This window comes from Grampus griseus (assembly GCF_964374135.1).
Source record: "Grampus griseus genome assembly, chromosome: 1".
In the NCBI taxonomy this organism is placed as follows: domain Eukaryota; kingdom Metazoa; phylum Chordata; class Mammalia; order Artiodactyla; family Delphinidae; genus Grampus; species Grampus griseus.
This window is the reverse complement of record NC_139017.1, coordinates 79,540,818-79,561,664: the sequence shown is the minus strand read 5'-3', so window position 1 is coordinate 79,561,664 and position 20,847 is coordinate 79,540,818. Positions and strand designations below refer to the sequence as shown.

At 37.6% G+C, this 20,847-nt stretch overlaps 1 protein-coding gene across 1 annotated transcript in view; it reads right to left on the bottom strand.

Moving 5' to 3' along the window:
- The window catches only part of SPAG17 (sperm associated antigen 17), a gene marked incomplete at its 5' end in the record, with an annotated part of 228,920 nt that overhangs the window by 53,078 nt on the left and 154,995 nt on the right, over window positions 1–20,847 (bottom strand). Inside the window, 5 exons of the mRNA XM_082671490.1 lie at window positions 1,159–1,289; window positions 1,394–1,539; window positions 3,419–3,607; window positions 18,830–18,984; window positions 20,643–20,787. Coding sequence (XP_082527616.1) covers window positions 1,159–1,289; window positions 1,394–1,539; window positions 3,419–3,607; window positions 18,830–18,984; window positions 20,643–20,787 — 766 coding nt within the window. The remainder of the gene's footprint in view (window positions 1–1,158; window positions 1,290–1,393; window positions 1,540–3,418; window positions 3,608–18,829; window positions 18,985–20,642; window positions 20,788–20,847) is intronic.

The following is a 20,847-nucleotide window of genomic DNA, read 5'->3' as shown; positions in this document are numbered from 1 at the left end:
TGCCTACTTATCCAGTAGCTCTTGGCTCCAGTGTTTTCAGGGAAGCCTTCTAGACTATGTCAGCTCCTCTGTTAGATGTTCTCATAGAATCATATTCCTTTACTTCATAGATCTTTTCCCAATTTATAATGATACAGTTATTTGTGTGACTATACATTTAATGCCTATCTCTCTCACTAAAGTCTAAGCTCTGTGAAAGCAGGGTCCATTGCGGTCTTAGCTCACCATTGTATTCCTAACACCCAGCCAGTGTTTGGCACATGGTGGTTTTTCACGTAGATGCTGGTTAAACAACTAACAAAGCAATTTGAGATGAATTCCTATTCTCTTACAGTTCCACACACAGACTGCACCAGTCAGAGTTCCCCACTCCTCATATTCACACAGAAAGAGCAAATTTATAACATCACGCAATGTACATTGATACATTCAAAGATACAATTGTACATAGATGCAGGCATATTCATAAATGAGCACAAAATATATCCCACCAACCAGAGAAAAGATAAAAAGGAAACACACACATAAACCTAGATAGAGCACATTGCTTTGGTACATAGATAACATGAAAGTCTTTCTTTTCCTGTGTTTAAATACACGTTACATATACAGTGACTCTTACTTAGTGCAATATATGTCTCTAACCTTTAATCACACACTAATTTCTTTCAAATTGATGAAAACATGTAAATGCCCAATGAATATAATATGTAACTTATCCTATATTTCAGGTTGATTTTCTAACCGACACGTGAAATGTACTTTCTCCTCTTGTACTGAATTCACCAAGGCAACACATTCAAAATGATAAAAAATGAACTTATGAAAGATAACTCACTTTTGTTTTTCCCTACCAAGATGAAACAAACACATAAATAGGAACCTAGGTACATAACTAAACATACCTAACAGATATAAACGCAGATACAAATCTGCTTATAGGTAGGAGGGGGATCATACACAATTTATATAGGTTGATGCTTAGATGAAGCGTGGTACAAACATAAATCACTGTATAAATAGGTTGACATGGCCAGGTGAAAAGTAGAGTTGAAAAGCGAGCAAAGGGAAAAAAGTAGAGACGACACGGGGGTAGACTGGATAAGGAGGATGAGAGCTGGTAAAGGGACTCAATGAGTTCCAGTCTGGATTCTCTACCTGGCTGTTCCTGTAATGGCTCTTGAAGAACTACGGTAGTTGAGTCTCCGTATGCGAAGGAGAGGTATTCTTCTATGTCACTGTCCCGAAGAAGTTCCACTCCTGATCCATCAGCATAGATAATAAAAAACCTATTTGAAGAAATAAAAATCTAATCCCTTGACATATTCAGCTAAAATGCTCCTTGAACTTGGAATTGAAAATAAAAGTCATGGTGTTATTTTTATCATATTACCTGGGGACATGTTCACCATAGATTTGCAGATGATTCTTACGAAGGTGAGTGGATGATAATGTGTCATAGCCTTCAGCTTTTGCATTTAAATCATCTTCCAAATTGTTTTCAGGTAGGATAGTTGATGCAGTACCATCAGCCATGACCTAAGGAACATAGTATATAAGCAACTAAAAGAAAAGAAAAATGCCATAAACTTACATTTCTTTTGATCCCATTTGAGAAAGCAGGTGATCTTTTGGTTACTCAGAAAATCAGGGATATTTCTTTGTAAGGAATTGTGCACTAAGTATAGATTGCATTAATAAAAGTGAAAAGCTAGTAGCACATCTCCACTTACAAACCACACCTAGACTGTGAAAACAAACAGGAAGACAAACCTGAATACATTCAGAGGAAGGTGTCTAGGATGGCAGGGGACTCACTTAACTTCTGAGGATAAGTTCAGGGAACTGGGAATTTAAACATGGAGGGAAGGCTATTTATGTGATGGTTGTCTTGAAATATTAAGAGTGACAGTATGGATTCTAAGCACAGAAATAGGACTCATGGATATACAGGGAGACAGATTGAGTCTCACTATGAGAAGAATTGTTCTAGCCATTACTACTGTCTAGACATGGTGTGGTCAGGCTGAAAGGCCACTGAAGGGAATGCCCAAGAAGAGCATCAATGTCTAGGATAATGTTTGGCTTGCATGTTTCAACTCAGAGGGTTTGGGCTTTAGGTTTCAATTTCAGTTTCTTGCACACTGAAATCTCTTAGCAGCCTGAACTCATGCTGTGAAATTTCACTGACTTAGCACAGAAAAACTAAGTTGGATCAGGGCTTGTCTGCCTCTCAAAGTTGGGGACTTTGTGGTACGGTTCCAAATCTAAAAAGTAACTTCACCACCCGCCAGACAACACATGAAATTCCACCGCTGGGTGAGGAGTGAAAAAAAAACTTGCCTAGAGAAGGGGCTGGCAAACATCTTTTTGTCAAGGGTCAGATAATAAATATTTTAGGGTTTGTTGGCTGTAGAGTTTCTGCTGCAACTACTCAACTCTGCCATTATATGCAAAAGCAGCCAGAGAGAATATGTAAACAAATGAGCGCGGCTATGTTGCAGTAAAACTTTATAGTGACACTGAAATTTGAATTTCTTTTAATTTTTATGTGTCATGAAATATTCTTCTCCTTTTGATTTCCCCCAACCATTTAAAAATGTAAAATGCAGTCACTCTGCATTTTTAGCTCATGGGCCCATACAAACAAGTGGCCATGGTTTGCCAATGCCTGGCTTAGAGATAAGAGGAAGGACAGAGAAACAGAAGATGGAGCTCTACCACTGAATAGCTAAGCACCTCTCCAGGCTTCCCAACACCCCATCGTCAGCCCTGCTGGAACCCTCACACTAACTGATAGCTCTCACTTTGGATTCTCTGCCTAGTTAAGCAGACTTGCCTGCTGCCCCATGTATTTTCTCTCACTTGAACCCAGATACAGAGCATTTATATCACTCTTCTTTGTTGGCATTATTTTTAGATGGTTAGTAACTTTTTCCCCCTTTGTTCTAATTACTTATTTGGCTTTAGCATTTCAACCATCCTCATTGTTGGACTTGCTATCTCCTAATGAAGTACACTTGAGAATTGAAGATACTGACATTCATTGCTGCTGTCCAAAGTGTATTGGCAGTTAGTGGATAACTAATCCCAAGGCAGCTAAGATAAAATGCTATACGGGAGCTCTCTCTTTTTTTTTTTTTTTTTTCGGTACACGGGCCTCTCACTGTTGTGGCCTCTCCCGCTGCGGAGCACAGGCTCCGGACGCCCAGGCTCAGCGGCCATGGCTCACAGGCGCCCGCCACTCCACGGCATGTGGGATCTTCCCGGACCGGGGCACGAACCCATGCCCCCCGTGTCGGCAGGTGGACTCTCAACCACTGCGCCACCAGGGAAGCCCAGCCGGGGAGCTCTCTTGTGTGAAATATCTCAAAAGCAAAGCCCTAGCCTCTCTCTCCATAATAATGATGCACTTTACCTGAAAGGTGTTTCCTTCGGGATCCATGACCTCACAGATAACCTCTGATGTGTGCTTCATGATGTACCTGCTAGCTCTCAGCTGCTCACGTTTTTGAAAAGGATGGTATATCTCACTGCTTGATTCATGGCAATATATAGCGGAACAGTCCCTATCAATATGAAGACAGCCTGTGTTTGGAGGTAACACCTGGAAGGGTAACAGGAAGAGAGATATTATTAAAAATTTCTTGTTTGATTTGAGGGATTTATAAAATCATTTAAGGAAAAAAATTATCCATAGAACCCAGACACAAACTGCGTTTCCAGGAAGAAAACAAGAGAAGACTTAAGTTTGGGGAAGGACTACTTAATAAGGAGTCAGACTGATTAGGATATAATTGCTCCTGTGTCTCACATTTTATCTACTCACTTTAATATTTCTTCCAAGTAATTGCTTTGTACCTTATCATCTCCAAGAGGGTAAAAGCTATGGGACAAATGCTTTTAGAAGCTTTTATTTATCATTATTCCTATGGTGGCTGACACAGTCCTTGAGTAATAGCTTTGGTGTAATGACTTCTGGTTCAGATAGACTCTTTTTGTGAGATGTAATTCACATGTCATATATTCACTATTTTAAAGTGTATATGCAGTGGATTTTGTATATTCAAAAACTTGTGCAAACATTATCACTAATTCCAGAACATTTTCATCACCCCCTAAAGAAACCCTGATGCCATTAGCAGTCACTCTGCATCACTCCTGCCACTGACAACCATTGATCTGCTGTCTCTATGGATTTGACTATTTCAGACATTTCATATAAATGGAAGCACGTGACATGTGGCCTCTTCTGTCTGGCTTCTTTTACTTAGCATAATGTTTTCAAGATTCATCTATGTTGTAGCGTGTATCAATACTTCATTCTGTTTATTTTCACCTGAGTTTAGATGTGTGAGATTTGGAAGTTTTTCTGCTAACATATCCAGACCTCCATAGATTCTGCCACTGAGCTCAAGCTTTTTCAATTTAGGTAGTTTGGGGAGATTTGAAACTGAAATCAAGCCTACATTTATTAAACTGAGGAACTCTAAGTTCACAAATTCAGCCATAAAGCCCTCAATTTTCCCATCATTTGATTTGCAATTGTCCAGGACAAGTTCTCAAACAGCTGCCAGGGTTCAGTTTCTCAGCTCCAGATGGATGTTCCTCTTCATGTCCGTGTTTCTCTCTTCCCCCTTCTTCAAACTTAACTTTCCATGGTGGGGGCAGAGCAGGGAGAGGTGTCCCAGCCTGTGCAGCGAGGGCCATTGGAAGGGGTTGGCTTGTGGCAGACAGATCAAAACTACAATGAGGTATCACTTCACACAGGTCAGAATGGCCATCGCCAGAAGTCTACAAACAATAAATGCTGGAGATGGTGTGGAGAAAAGGGGACCCTCCTACACCGTTGGTGGGAATGTAAATTGGTACAACCACTATGGAGAACAGTATGGAGGTTCCTTCAAAAGCTAAAAATAGAACTACCATATGATCCAGCAATCCCATTCCTAGGCATATATCTGGAGAAAACTATACTGCAAAAAGATACATGCACCCCAATATTCACTGCAGCACTATTTACAATAGCCAAGACATGGAAACAACCTAAATGTCTACCAACAGAGGAATGGATAAAGAAGATGTGGTACATATATACAATGGAATATTACTCAGCCATAAAAAGAACGAAATAATGCCATTTGCAGCAACATGCATGGACTTGGAGATTGTTATACTAAGTAAAGTAAGTCAGACAGAGAAAGACAAATATCATTTATATGTGGAATCTAAAAAAAAGATACAAATGAACTTACTAACAAAACAGAAACAGACTCACAGACTTTGAAAACAAACTTACGGTTATCAAAGGGGAAAGGTTGGAGGAGGGATAAATTAGAAGTTTGGGATTAATATATACACACTAATATATATAAAACAGATAATAAACAAGGACCTACTGTATAGCACAGGGAACTCTAGTCAATATTCTGTAATAACCTATATGGGAAACAAATCTGAGAAAGAAAGAATATATGTATATGTATTCACCTTGCTGTACACCTGAAACTAACACAATATTTTAAATCAACTATACTCCAATAGAAAATTAAAATATAAAATAAAAATTGAATTAAAATCAATAAAATCTAAAAAAACTTCATTCTGTTTTATGGATGAATAACATTCCATTGTATGGATATATCAAATTTTGTTTATTCATGAGTTGATGGACATTGGAGTTGTTTTCACAGTCTTGTTATTATTAAAAATGCTGCAATCAACATCTGTGTATAAGTTTTGTGTGGATATATGTTTAATTTCCCTTGGATATCTACCCAGGAGTAGAACTGCTGGGTTGTATGAGAACTCTATTTTTAATTTTTGGCGGAACTGCCAAACTGTTTTCCAAAGTGACTGCACCATTATACATTCTCATTAGCAATTAATGAGGGTTTTATATTTCTTCACATCCTCACTAACGCTTATTACTATCTGTCTCTTCTATATTTTGGAAGAGTTTGTGAAAGATTGTTCAGTGTTAATTCTTCCATAGATGTTTGGTATAATTTACCAATGAAGCCATCTGGGCCTGGGCTTTGCTGTCTGCAAGTTTTAAAATTATTAATTCAATCTCTTTACTTGTTTTAGGTCTATTCTGATATTTTATTTTTTCTCGAGTTAGGTTAGGTAGTTTGTGCCTTTCCAGAAATCTATTTTATCTAGGTTATCTAATTTGTTGATGTATAATTGTTCACAGTATTTCTTTATAATCTTTTTTATTTCTGTAAGGTTGGTAGTAATGTCTTCTCTTTCATTTTTAATTTTAGTAATTTGAGTCTTCTCTCTCCCAACCCCTTTTTTCTCCTTCTGTTTGTCTGTCTATCTCTCCCTGTAAGTCCAGCTAAAGATTTATCAGAGAACCAACTTCTGGTTTTGCTGATTTTTCTCTATTTTTTCATTTATTTCTACTCTAATCTTTACTATTTACTTCCATATGCTTGCTTTGGGTTTAGTTTGCCTTCTTTTTTCTAGTTTCTTAGGGTGGAAAGTTAGGTTATTGATTCAAGATCTTCATTTTTAATACGGGCATTTTGACATTTAAAGCTAATATATATATATATATATAATAGAGAGAGACATTTAAAGATATATATGTGTATATATATAGACATTTAAAGCTATATATATATAGCTTTTGCTGCTTCAATTAAGTTTTGGTATGTTAATTTTATTTTTAGTCATTTTTAGTCATCTCAAAGTATTTTTAAATTTCCTTGTGATTTATTCTTAGTGTTATTTTTCACATATTTGTGCATTTCCCAAACTTCCTTTTGTTATTGATTCCATTGTGTGTTATTTCATTCCGTTGTGGTAGGAGAACATATTTTGTATGATTTCAATTCTTTTTAATCTATTGAGACTTTTTTGTGGTGTAACACATGGTCTTTCCTGGACAATGTTCCATTTACACTTGAGCATAATGTATTCTATTACTGAGTGGAGTGTTCTATACATGTCTAGGAGGTCCGCATGGTTTATTCTGCTGATTAAGTCTTATTATTCTCTTGATCTTATCTATTCTTTTATCCATTACTCAAAGTGAGGTACTAATGTCTCCAAATATTATTGTTGAATTGTCTATTTCTCCTTTTAAATATGCCAATTTTTACTATTTAACTGGACATGTTAATTTGTATAGTGCACAACTCTGGAAATACGCATGTGTTTTGGGCTCTGTTGTTAGTGTATAATATGCTTGTAGTTGCCATCTTCTTGATGGAGTAATCTGTTTATTATTATAACATACCCTCTTTGTTTCTTGTAATATTTTGTTGTAAAGTCTATTTTGTCTGATATTTGTATAGCCACTCAAGTTCCCTTTCAATTACTTATTGCAGGTATTATCTTTTTTATCCTTTTACTTTCAACCTATTTGTGTCTTTCACCATAAAGTGTATCTCTTGTTGACAGCATACAGTTGCGTCATGCTTTGTAATCCATTCTTCCAATATCTGCATTTTGATTGGGTTGTTTAATCCATTTATATTTAATGTCATTACTGATTAGGTCAGATTTGAATCTTCCAAATTTCTATTTGTTTTCTTTTTCTTTTTTTTTTAACATCTTGATTATGGTATGATGGCTTTACATTGTTGTGTTAGTTGCTGCTGTATAACAAAGTGAATCAGCTATACGTATACATATATCCCCATATTCTCTCCCTCTTGCATCTCCCTCCCACCCTCCCTATCCCACCCCTCTAGGTGGCCACAAAACACTGAGCTGATCTCCCTGTGCTATGTGGCTGCTTTCCGCTAGCTATTTTACATTTGGTAGTGTATATATGTCAATACCATTCTATCACTTCATCCCAGCTTACCCTTCCCCCACCCCGTATCCTTAAGTCCATTCTCTACGTCTGTGTCTATATTCCTGTCCTGCCACTAGGTTCATCAGAACCATTCTTTTTTTTTTAGATTCCATGTATATGTGTTAGCATATGGTATTTGTTTTCTCCTTCTGACTTACTTCACTCTGTATGAAAGACTCTAGGTCCATCCATTTCACTACAAATAAGTCAATTTCATTTCTTTTTATGACTGAATAATAGTCCATTGTAATATATACGCCACATCTTCTTCATCCATTCATCTGTCGATGGACACTTAGCTTGCTTCCAAGTCCTGGCTATTGTAAATAGAGCTGCAATGAACATTGTGGTAAATGACTCTTTTTGAATTATGGTTTTCTCAGGGTATATGCCCTGTAGTGGGAAGGCTGGGTCATATGGGAGTTCTATTTTTAGTTTTTAAAGGAACCTACATGCTGTTCTCCATAGTAGCTGTATCAATTTACATTCCCACCAACAGTGCAAGAGGGTTCCCTTTTCTCCACATCCTCTGCAGCATTTATTCTTTGTAGATATTTTGATAATGGCCATTCTGACCAGTGTGAGGTGATACCTCATTGTGGTTTTGATTTGCATTTCTCTAATGATTAGTGATGTTGAGCATCCTTTCATATATTTGTTGGCAATCTGTATATCTTCTTTGGAGAAATGTCTATTTAGGTCTTCCACCCACTTTTGGACAGGGTTGTTAGTTTATTTGATATTGAGCTGCATGAGCTGCTTGAATATTTTGGAGATTAATCCTTTGTCACTTGCTTCGTTTGCAAATATTTTCTCCCATTCTGAGGGTTGCCTTTTCGTCTTGTTTATGGATTCCTTTGCTGTGCAAAAACTTTTAAGTTTCATCAGGTCCCATTTGTTTATTTTTTATTTTATTTCCATTACACAAGGAGGTGGATCAAAAAGTATCTTGCTGTGATTTATGTCATAGAGTGTTCTGCCTATGTTTTCCTCTAAGAGTTTTATAGTGTCTGACCTTATACTTAGGTTTTTTTTTTTTTTTTTTTTTTTTTTTGGTATGCGGGCCTCTCACTGTTGTGGGCTCTCCCATTGCAGAGCACAGGCTCCAGACGTGCAGGCTCAGTGGCCATGGCTCACGGGCCCAGCCACTCTGCGGCATGTGGGATCTTCCCGGACCAGGGCATGAACCTGTGTCCCCTGCATCGGCAGGAAGACTCTCAACCACTGTGCCACCAGGGAAGCCCACATCTAGGTTTTTAATCCATTTTGAGTTTATTTTTGTGTATGGTGTTAGGGAGTCTTCCAATTTCATTCTTTTACATGTAGCTGTCCAGTTTTCCCAGCACCACTTATTGAAGAGGCTGTCTTTTCTCCATTGTATATTCATGCCTCTCTTATCAAAGATAAGGTGACCATATGTGAATGGGTTTATCTCTGGGCTTTCTATCCTGTCCATTGATTTATATTTCTGTTTTAGTGCTAGTACCATACTGTCTTGGCTACTGTAGCTTTGTAGTATAGTCTGAAGTCAGGAAGCTTGATTCCTCCAGCTCCGTTTTTCTTTCTCAAGATTGCTTTGGCTATTCGAGGTCTTTTGTGTTTCCATACAGATTGTCAAATTTTTTGTTCTAGTTCTGTGAAAAATGCAATTGATAGTTTGATAGGGATTGCATTGACTCTATAGATTGCTTTGGGTAGTATAGTCATTTCCACAATGTTGATTCTTCCAATCCAAGAACATGGTATATCTCTCCATCTGTTTGTATCATTTTTAATTTCTTTCATCAGTGTCTTATAGTTTTCTGCATACAGGTGTTTTGTCTCAAGTAGGTTTATTCCTAGGTATTTTATTCTTTTTGTTGCGGTGGTAAATAGGAGTGTTTCCTTAATTTCTCTTTCAGATTTTTCATCATTAGTATATAGGAACACAAGAGATTTCTGTGCATTAGTTTTGTATGCTGCTACTTTACCAAATTCATTGATTAGCTCTAGTAGTTTTCTGGTAGCACCTTTAGGATGCTCTATGTATAGTATCATGTCATCTCCAAACAGTGACAATTTTACTTCTTCATTTCCAATTTGGATTCTTTTTATTTCTTTTTCTTCTCTGATTGCTGTGGCTAAAACTTCTAGAACTATGTTGAATAACAGTGGTGAGAGTAGGCAATCTTGTCTTGTTTCTGATCTTAATGAAAAGCGTTTCAATTTTTCAACATTGAGAACAATGTTGGCTGTGGGTTTGTCATGTATGGCCTTTATTATGTTGAGGTAAGTTCCCTCAATGCCTAGTTTCTGGAGAGTTTTTATCATAAATGGATTTTGAATTTTGTCGAAAGCTTTTTCTGTATCTATTGAGATGGTCATATGGGTTTTCTCCTTCAATTTGTTAATATAGTTTATCACATTGATTGATTTGCATATATTGAAGAATCCTTGCATTCCTGGGATAAACCCCACTTGATCATGTTGTGTGATCCTTTTAGTGTGCTGTTGGATTCTGTTGCCTAGTATTTTTTTGAGGATTTTTGCATATATGTTCACCAGTGATATTGGCTGTAGTTTTCTTTAATTGTGACATCTCTGTCAGGTTTTGGTGTCAGGGTGATGGTGGCCTCGTATAATGAATTTGGGAGTGTTCCTCCCTCTGCTACATTTTGGAAGTGTTTGAGAAGGATAGGTGTTAGCTCTTCTCAAAATATTTGATAGCATTCGCCTGTGAAGCCATCTGGTCCTGGGCTTTTGTTTGTTGGAATATTATCTTTTTTTTAAAACATCTTTATTGGAGTATAATTGCTTTACAATGGTGTGTTAGTTTCTGCTTTATAACAAAGTGAATCAGTTATACATACACATATGTCCCCATATTTCTTCCCTCTTGCATCTCCCTCCCTCCCATCCTCCCTATCCCACCCCTCTAGGTGGTCACAAAGCACCGAGCTGATCTCCCTGTACTATGCGGTTGCTTCCTACTAGCTATCTATTTTACGTTTGGCAGTGTATATATGTCCATGCCACTCTCTCGCTTTGTCACAGCTTACCCTTCCCCATCCCCATATCCTCAAGTCCATTCTCTAGTAGGTCTATGTCTTTATTCCCGCCTGGCCTCTAGGTTCTTCATGACCATTACTTTTATTATTATATTTTTTAGATTCCATATATATGTGTTAGCATACGGTATTTGTTTTTGTCTTTCTGACTTACTTCACTCTGTAAGACAGACTCTAAGTCCATCCACCTCACTACAAATAAGTCAATTTCGTTTCTTTTTATGGCTGAGTAATATTCCATTGTATATATGTGCCACAAATCACAGTTTCAATTTCAGCACTTGTGATTGTTCTGTATATATTTTCTATTTCTTCCAGGTTCAGTCTCGGAAGGCTGTGCTTTTCTAATAATTTGTCCATTTCTTCCAGGTTGTCCATTTTATTGGCATATAGTTGCTTGTAGTAATCTCTCATGATCCTTTGCATTTCTGCAGTGTCAGTTGTTACTTCTTTTTCATTTCTAATTCTGTTGATTCGAGTCTTCTTTTTTTCTTGATGAGTCTGGCTAATGGTTTATCAATTTCTTTATTCAAAGAAGCAGCTTTTAGTTTTATTGATCTTTGCTATCGTTTCCTTCATTTCTTTTTCATTTATTTCTGATCTGATCTTTATGATTTATTTTCTTCTGCTAACTTTGGGGTTTTTCTGTTCTTCTTTCTCTAATTGCTTTAGGTGTACGATTATGTTGTTCATTTGAGATTTTTCGTGTTTCTTGCAGTAGGATTGTATTGCTATAAACTTCCCTCTTAGAACAGCTTTTGCTGCATCCTATAGGTTTTGGGTTGTCATGTTTTCATTGTCCTTTGTTTCTAGGTAATTTTGATTTTGTCTTTGATTTCTTCAGTGATCTCCTGGTTATTTTGTGTAGCCTCCATGTGTTTATATTTTTTTACAGTTTTTTTCCTGTAATTGTTATCTAGTCTCATAGCATTGTTGTCGGAAAAGATACTTGATACGAATTCAATTTTCCTAAATTTACCAAGGCTTGATTTGTGACCCAAGATATGATCTATCCTGGAGAATGGTCCATGAGCTCTTGAGAAGAAAGTGTATTCTGCTGTTTTTGGATACAATGTCCTATAAATATCAATTAAGTCCATCTTGTTTAAAGTGTCATTTAATGCTTGTGTTTCCTTATTTATTTTCATTTTGGTTGATCTGTCCATTGGAGAAAGTGGGGTGTTAAAGTCTTCTACTATGATTATGCTACTGTCGAATTCCCCTTTTATGGCTGTTAGCATTTGCATCATGTACTGAAGTGCTCGTATGTTTGGGTGCATAAATATTTACAATTGTTATATCTTCTTCTTGGATCGATCCCTTGATGATTATGTAGTGTCCTTCTTTGTCTCTTGTAATAGTCTTTATTTTAAAGTCTATTTTGTCTGATATGAGAATTGCTACTCCACCTTTCTTTTGATTTCCATTTGCATGGAATATGTTTTTCCATCCTCTCCCTTTCAATCTGTGTGTTTCCTCAGGTCTGAAGGGGGTCTCTTTAGACAGCATATATACGGGTCTTGTTTTTGTATCCATTCAGCCAGTCTGTGTCTTTTGGTTGGAGCATTTAATCCATTTACATTTAAGGTAATTATCAATATGTATGTTCCTATTACCATTTTCTTAATTGTTTGGGGTTAGTTTTTGTAGGTCTTCTCTTTTCTTGTGTTTCCTGCCTAGAGAAGTTCCTTTAGTGTCTGTTGTAAAGCTGGTTTGCTGGTGCTGAATTCTCTTAGCTTTTGTTTGTTTGTAAAGGTTTTAATTTCTCCATTGAATATGAATGAGATCCTTGCTGGGTAGAGTAACCTTGGTTGTAGGTCTTTCTCTTTTATCACTTCAAATATGTCCTGCCACTCCCTTCTGGTTTGCAAGGTTTCTGCTGAAAGATCAGCTGTTAACCTTATGGGGATTCCCCTGTAAGTTATTTATTGCTTTTCCCTTGCTGCTTTTAACATTTTTTCTTTATATTTAATTTTTGATTGTTTGATTAATATGTGTCTTGGCATGTTTCTTCTTGGATTTATCCTGTATGGGACTCTCTGCACTTCCTGGACTTGATTGACTATTTCCTTTCCCATATTAGGAAAGTTTTCAACTAATCTCTTCAGATATTTTCTCAGTCCCTTTCTTTTTCTCTTCTTCCTCTGGGACCCCTATAATTCGAATGTTGGTGCATTTAATGTTGTCTCAGAGGTGTCTGAGACTGTCCTCCATTCTTTTCATTCTTTTTCTTTATTCTGCTCTGTGGTAGTTATTTCCACTTTTATCTTCTAAGTCACTTATCCATTCTTCTGCCTCAGTTATTCTGCTATTGATTTCTTCTAGAGAATTTTTAATTTCATTTACTGTGTTGTTAATCATTGTTTGTTTGCTCTTTAGTTCTTCTAAGTCCTTGTTAAACATTTCCTGTATTTTCTCCATTCTATTTCCAAGATTTTGGATCATCTTTACTATCATTACTCTGAATTCTTTTTCAGGTAGACTGCCTATTTCCTCTTCATTTGTTTGGTCTGGTGGGTTTTTACCTTCTCCTTCATGTGCTGTGTATTTCTCTGTCTTCTCATTTTGCTTAACTTACTGTGTTTGGGGGTCTCCTTTTTGCAGGCTGCAGGTTTGTAGTTCCTGTTGTTATTGGTGTCTGCGCCCAGTGGGTAAGGTTCGTTCAGTGGGTTGTTTTGGCTTCCTGGTAGAAGGGACTGGTGCCTGTGTTCTGGTGGTTGAGACTGGATCTTGTCTTTCTGGTGTGCAGGACCACATCCAGTGGTGTGTTTTGTGGTGTCGGTGAACTTATTATGACTTTAAGCAGCCTCTCTGATAATGAGTGGTGTTGTGTTCCTGTTTTGCTAGTTTTTTGGCATGGGGTGTCCAGCACTGGAGCTTGCTGGTCGTTGGAGCTGTGTCTTAGCATTGAGATGGAGATCTCTGGGAGAGTTCTCACTGATTGATATTACAAGGGGCCGGGAGGTCTCTGGTGGTCCAATATCCTGTCCAGAGAGCTCAGGCCTGTCTGGTGTCAGGCCTGAGCTCTCCCACCTCAGAGGCTCAGGCCTGATGCCCGGTCGGTGCACCAAGATCCTTTCAGCCACATGGCTTAATGAAGAATGCTGCAACATGATGATCGCATGAATGGAAGTCTCTATTTGTTTTCTATATGTCTTCTGTCTCTGGTTTCCCCTCTATTTATCCATTACTGCTTTCTTTTATTTTAAATAGATATTTTGAAGTGTGCCACTTCAATTCCCTTGTTTCTTTTATATATATTTTTGAGTTGTTTTCTTAGTTTTTCTTGGGTATTACAAACATCTCAATTTATAACTATCTAGATTAAATTGATACTAAGAATTTCAATATTATACAAAATCTTTGCTCCATATAGCTCTATTCCTCTGCCCTTTATGTTATTATTGTCAAAAATTTCATCTTTACACATTATAAGCACATAAATATACTTTTATAATTATTGCTTTATGCATTTGCCTTTCAAATCCAAATGAAAAGAGAGTCATAAAAATACATCTATACTGTCTTTTATATTTACCTATGTAGTTACCTTTAACATTGCTCTTTATTTATTTGTGTGTACTTGAGTTACTGTGCAATGTTCTTTCATTTCAGCCTGAAGGATTCCCTTTAGATTTTCTTGTAGGGGATGTCTAAGAGCAATGAATTCTCTCAGTTTTTGTTTTTCTGGAACTATCTTGATTTTTTCATTTTAGAAGGATAATTTTACTGAATGAGTTTTTGTTGATGATCTTTTTCTTTAAGCATTTTGAATATGTCATCTCACTGCCTTCTAGACTCCATAGTTTCTGATGAGAAATCAGCTATTAATCTTATTGGAGATCCCTCATATTTGATGAGTCTCTTCTCATTACTTTCAAGATTCTCTTTTCATCTTTGACAGTTTGATTATGATGTGTTTAGGTGTGGATCTCTCTGAATTTATCCTACTTGAAGTTTGTCGAGATTCTTGCATGTACAGACAGTTTTTATCAAATTTGGGAAGTCTTAAGCCATTATTTCTTCAAATAATATTTCTGCCCTTCTCTCTTTTCCTTCTCAGACTCTCATTATGCATGTGTTAGTATGCCTTATGGTGTCCCACAGGTCTCTGAGGCTCTGTTCATTTTTCTTCATTTTTTTTTTTCTCTCTCTTCCTCAGATTGGTTAATCTCAACTGACCTATTTTCAAGTTTGTTGATTATTTCCTCTGGCAGCTAAAATTTGATGTTGAGCCTCATTAGTAAATTTTTCATTACAGTTATTATGCTTTCCAACTCCAGAATTTCTATGTGGTTCTTTTTTTACAAAAAATAATTTCTATGTATTGATATTCTATACTTGACGAAAAACCATTCTCATACTTCGTTTTAGGTCTTTACTCAAGGTTTCTCTCAGTTTTTTAAACAACATCTGACTTAAATTTCTTTGTCTATTTAAGTGCCAAGTCTGGGTTTCCTCAGGGGTAGTTTCTATTGATTGCTTCCTCCTTCCCCATCCCTGTTTATGGGTCATAATTTCCCTTTTCCCCCCCATGTCTCATAATTTTTTGTTGAAAACTGGACATTTCAAGTAGTATAATGTACAACTCTGGAAATTAGATCATTTCCCCAGGGCTTGTTATTGTTGCTTTGTTGTTGTTGCTGTTTATTCAGTGATTTCCCTGAACTATTTTTTTAAAGTTTGTATTTATTGTCGAGTGGGCCTAACATGTTTGTTTGGTTGCTTAGAGGTCTTCTCATAACTGGGCAGATATTTTCTTAAGTACTTTACACTAATACATCTTTCAGCTTCTGCCGAGGGCTCCGTTTGCATATTGACGTATCTTTTCAATGCTCTAGCAGGAAGTTTGTAATTCCATCTTAGCTTTGTAATTCCACCTTAGCTTCACTCCCTGCTTGTGCCGAGCCTCTTGATCAGAAAGAGTGAAAGATCAGGGCTTTCTTTTATGGGCATGGACACAGCCGTGCACTTGAGTATGGCTTTCCAGATTCCAGGGAATACATCAGAGCTTTTCAAAGCTCTCTGTGGACTTCTCGTTCCCCTTCTTTTCCTTTAAACTCTTTTGTTCAGCCTCTTGTTTGTTATTGCCACTTCGATGGCTATAATGTTAAATAATTACCTCTGTTTGGGGAAAAGGCTGTTTTTAGGGAGTGAGCTCAGAGTCGGATCAAATCAAGACAACCCCTGTGAGTGGGTGTTTCCAGGGAACGGCCAGACAGCTCAAACACTGACAATATTTTGTGGAGCTCTAAATCTTTTCTTCTTTCACTGGCTGCTGGCTTGCTGGCTTTCACTGCTATTTTGCATGTGAGAGTGTTGATTTTCAAGGCTACCATGGAGCTGGGGGAGGGGAGGGGAATATGGCAAGTGAAATCACCACAATTCTTGCTGTTCTTCCCAAGATTCAGTCTTTTTTTTTTTTTGTCTTTAAATAAACAATCCTCAGAATGTTGTAGTCCTTTGGTTAATTTCTAGACTTCTGAAAAAGTTGATTTTGACAATACTTCCAGGTTTCTAGTTGTTTTTAGGGAGAGTAGATTTTCAGAAGTCCTTACTCCACCCTTCGGGAAGTTTCTCATATTGACTCTTCACCATCCCCTAGGCCCAGGGAACTCCACTGGACTTGATGAGTTCTGAGGCTTCTCTGTGGTTTCAGGCACATTTTAGAGTAGGCACTGGTGGCTGGTTAAATTTTCAATTTTCCCAGCCTCCACAGGTCCTCATCAAAATGGATCCAAACTGTCAGATTGACTCTGTAATTTACTGAAAGCTGCTCTGGACAGAAAAAGATGGCCTATAACTTCCACAATTAAGACATACCATAGGTGAAGGAACCATATAGAAGAGCCAAAAAGAAAACCTATAAAAAGGAGATGTTCTGCCTTCTAGGAAGTTAATCTGGAGAAACAGCAGTGCTGAAGCATAGAGACTCAACATGAAAAATATAGCAATGACTCATATATGTATGTATGTATGTATGTATGTTAGCAAATTAAATTCTCATGGTTTTACATACCTATACTGCTCAGAATTTACTATAAATTTGCCTCTTTCAACTGATTTCACACACTAAGTAGAGGACAAGATACCCTTCATTATGATGTTTGTTTGTGGTAGTACTGATAAAGACAAGGACTTTTAAAGTCCTTTTCACTAGTATTCCTAAGAATGCTTCTTACATATCTCTATCTTCCCCCAAAGGAGTCAGGATCAGACTGGTATAGAAGAGTAGTCAAAAGCTTAGTCTAGCACACACACACATACACAGACACACCGTTCCCCAGAAAGACAGTAGGTCTTCTGGTCTAGGGAAAATGGTTTTAGTTCCTAAACCCAGGGATAGAGAAAGATTTCCCATGGGAGATAACAGACCCATTATTTGTCATCTTATCTTCTTGAAATCCTCCAGCTGGGTGGATGTTCCCACCGCCACTTGTGGCACATTATAATCATAGAAGATAACAATTGTTACACCCACCTCCTTTTTGATGTTTTGAATAATCTTTCTAGTGCTGCCAAGGTACAACAGTGACCAATATCAAGCTCTACTCTCCCTTTCATACATTGCCTAAAATCTGGCCTCCCTCATCACACTGCCCAATGTTCTCATGCTGGTGAGTGAGGAAATAAATGACAAGTGTGCCAAGTCCAACAGAGGACAGGCAGAAGGTATTTTTGAATGCCAGCTTTCAATTCTATAAAACCACAGAATTACAAAATAGGTGCAGCTAAACTTACTTAGGGTTTTTTTTTTTTTCCAGTTGGGAACTAAGATATGTGTGTTTCTCCATAAGGAGCAATCAAGGTTGATCCTTCCTTAGTCTGTGTTTCAGGATATTGGGCAAACAAGCGGCTATACAATAGTGTCAGGCACTGAAGGTCTCCAAGTTGGATCTCTTTTCTGTTACATCTCTTCGTTCAGTGGTAACTGTCATTGGTGCTAAAATTCCTTTGCCCCATAGTTTTAACAATTAGAGTCTGGGGACATGATAAAAATAAGCTCTCATCACAGCATCTTAGGAGAGTCTCATCATATCTGGTAGGACATATGATACCGGCAAATGGATGCTGCCTAAAAAATTGGATATTCTGAATGCTATATAGGAAAAAAAGCATCCCCTTCTCCAACTGCAACATTTCACAGTCATCTCTCACTTTCAATACCTTCCTTGCTGCACAAAGATCTGCACAGGGTAAAGAGGGGGTAGGATAACATTATCGGGAGAGATGGGAGGGATAAACTGGCTTTAACAGCTTTCACAGAAACAAACATTTGTCACTGAGGTCTTTGTCCATCATCTTCTGGCTTCAAGCTCTCAGTATCCTATGACCTTAGATGTGACACCATGGCACTTGTGTTCCTTCTCCAGCAATTGGAAAGGCAAAGGCAAATCCTTCTAAGACTGAAGGGACTGCAGGCTGAACCCGGGTGATTGTGTTTAATGGGGAAATGCAAGGAGGCAGAGGAGTTTCTAACAGTGCTCCTCCCCAGCCCTCCAAAGACAAAGCTGTGCTTCAGCTGGGCTAGCTGTCCTTCCATCCTGTGGGGACATGAGGTAGAGTGGGGACAGACTGGAGGTGGGAAGGATGGGAGAGAGAGAATGAATAAGAGGTGGCAGGAGGTGAAACTGGTCTGGTAGGGACAGGCCAGCACTGAATGCTTCTAACACCCACGGTGCCCATCACCTACCACATAAAGGATCCCCAGCAAATACACTCTGGTTTATAAGCTTGATCCCCAAATACCCAAGAATTTAAAGACAAGCAGGACTATGTTTTCCTGGAATGAATTGTAAAAAGAAGGTGAATAAATGAAAAGAGATTGAGAAGTGTGTTCTCAGATCCACTGAGACAAGAGAGCAACAGTCGTGCATGTGGCAGGACTGTTCACTGCCCCCCGAGGAGTGGGTTTTCTTAGTCAAATTGACACTTACCTTTGGCACCCCTCATCCTCCCCCAGACCCACCTGGTATGTTCCCTGTGGCTTTGCGATGATAGACGTCCCATCCCCAAAGGTGGCGCAGCAGCTACTGTCCTCGCAGTTGGTGATGACAGTGGCGTAGTGTGAACTTTCAATCTGCATGCACTTCACCTGCCTGGTGATCCTCTGAGGACCTTCGTCTGTGGGCAAATGCAAGGGAAGCAGGTCTGATAGGATGCACACATAGGGAACATGCCTGCCAGCTGACTCTGACTGTGCTCCTGCCTCCTGGCTACCTGGACTCGAAGTCAAGATCCAGTGTTGAGAACTCTCTCCATGGGGCTGGAGTACGGGCTACTCTCTATGTCAATGCAGTCATATTTCCAGAATATCTCTTAATTTAGTGTGCTCTTTTGTTCTCACCATTCTTTTTATTTTGAGAAATTGAAAACATCCGGAAAAGCACAAAATATAATTTAACTATTCATGCTCACTAATCAAAATTAACACTTGTTAATATTTTGCCATATTTGCTTCATTTTTAATATGTACATAAGAGAAAAATACAGATAAAGTTGAAGTTTACTGCTCTCCTTATCTCTGGGTTTATTCCTTTTTCTCACAATCCATTTTTATACTTTTATATAAATGTATGTATCAAAAACAACATATAGTATTTTGTGTACTTTAAATTTGCATAAGTTATATATTACTCTATGTATCATTCTACACCTGAATTTTTAACTTAACAATGTTTTGAGACATTTAGCCATCTTGATATATATGTGTGTGTGTAAATAGGTGCATGTATGTGTGCACTTCATTCCTTTTAATTGCTATATAGTACTCCTTTGTAAGCATATACCACATTTTATTTTTCTATTCCGCTGTTGATGGACATTTGTTTTCCCAATATTTTAATATTAAACTTGGTGTTGCAAGTAGCACCCCTATACCTGTTTCCTTGTTCAAATGTATAAGAGTGTCTTTCTATATATACCCAGAAGTAGAGTTAGTGTATTGTATGATATGCACATTTTCAATTTACCAGATATTTAAAAATTGCCCACCCAAGTGGCTCTTTTAATTTTCACTCTAACTAGCAGAGTGGAAAGGTTCCTCTTTTTCCAGTCACTTGCCCATTTGTTGCACTTAATTTGGCAATGAAGCATTTAAACTCTGGAATTAAAGAAAAGTGAGTCGGAATAATTTTTATTTAAAAATCGTTTTTAAATTTAGCTTAGGAAGGGTGGTAGGCTTTTAGATAATATGAAAGACTCTGGTTCATTAGTAGCTGTCGCTGGCTTTTCTCTTATATTACCTTTCTGATAATGAGAATTGTCAGAAAGAATTGAAGGAGGACCTACCTGATGTCACCTATGTATGCAAATTAGATTCCTTAAGGATCAAAGGAAACAGGTCTGAGAGCTAATGTGCAGGACAGTTGAGTCATGATTATTAACTTTTAGTTGCTACCAATCCAGGCTGTAAGTTTTTAGTGGTAAAAATGGAAAAGGCACTATTATTATCCATCAGCCAACTAGAGCTGTTATCACTTCCACGTCAGCTGAGGATAAAGATCATAATAAAGGGCCTCATTTGGATTACGTGAGTACTCTTTAGTTGACGTGAATTCTTCAAAAAAATTATTTTCTTATGTGTATTTTCAAAAATCAGTGAGGTTTCTACCTATCTTATTGTAAAGACATAGAATATTGTCATCTACTTGAAAAAGAAGAGATACATGTATATGTATAACTGAATCGCTCTGCTGTACACCTGAAACTAACACAACATTGTTAATCAACTATACTCCAATATAAAAGAAAAATTTTAAAAAAAGAAAAAAAAAACTTACCTGTCTCTTGATCATCCAGAGAAATAATTTGATCTTCATAAACTTGATAAAAGGTTGTGATTCTGGTACCATCAGCATGATCCACTACCCGAGTACCATCTTTCTTTTCAATGATGATCACTTTGTCTTCTCGAGTTGTCATAACCTGAACATACAAAGGCAGAGCACCATCATTTGGTCAGGTGGTTAATCCCAAGTGTGCTTA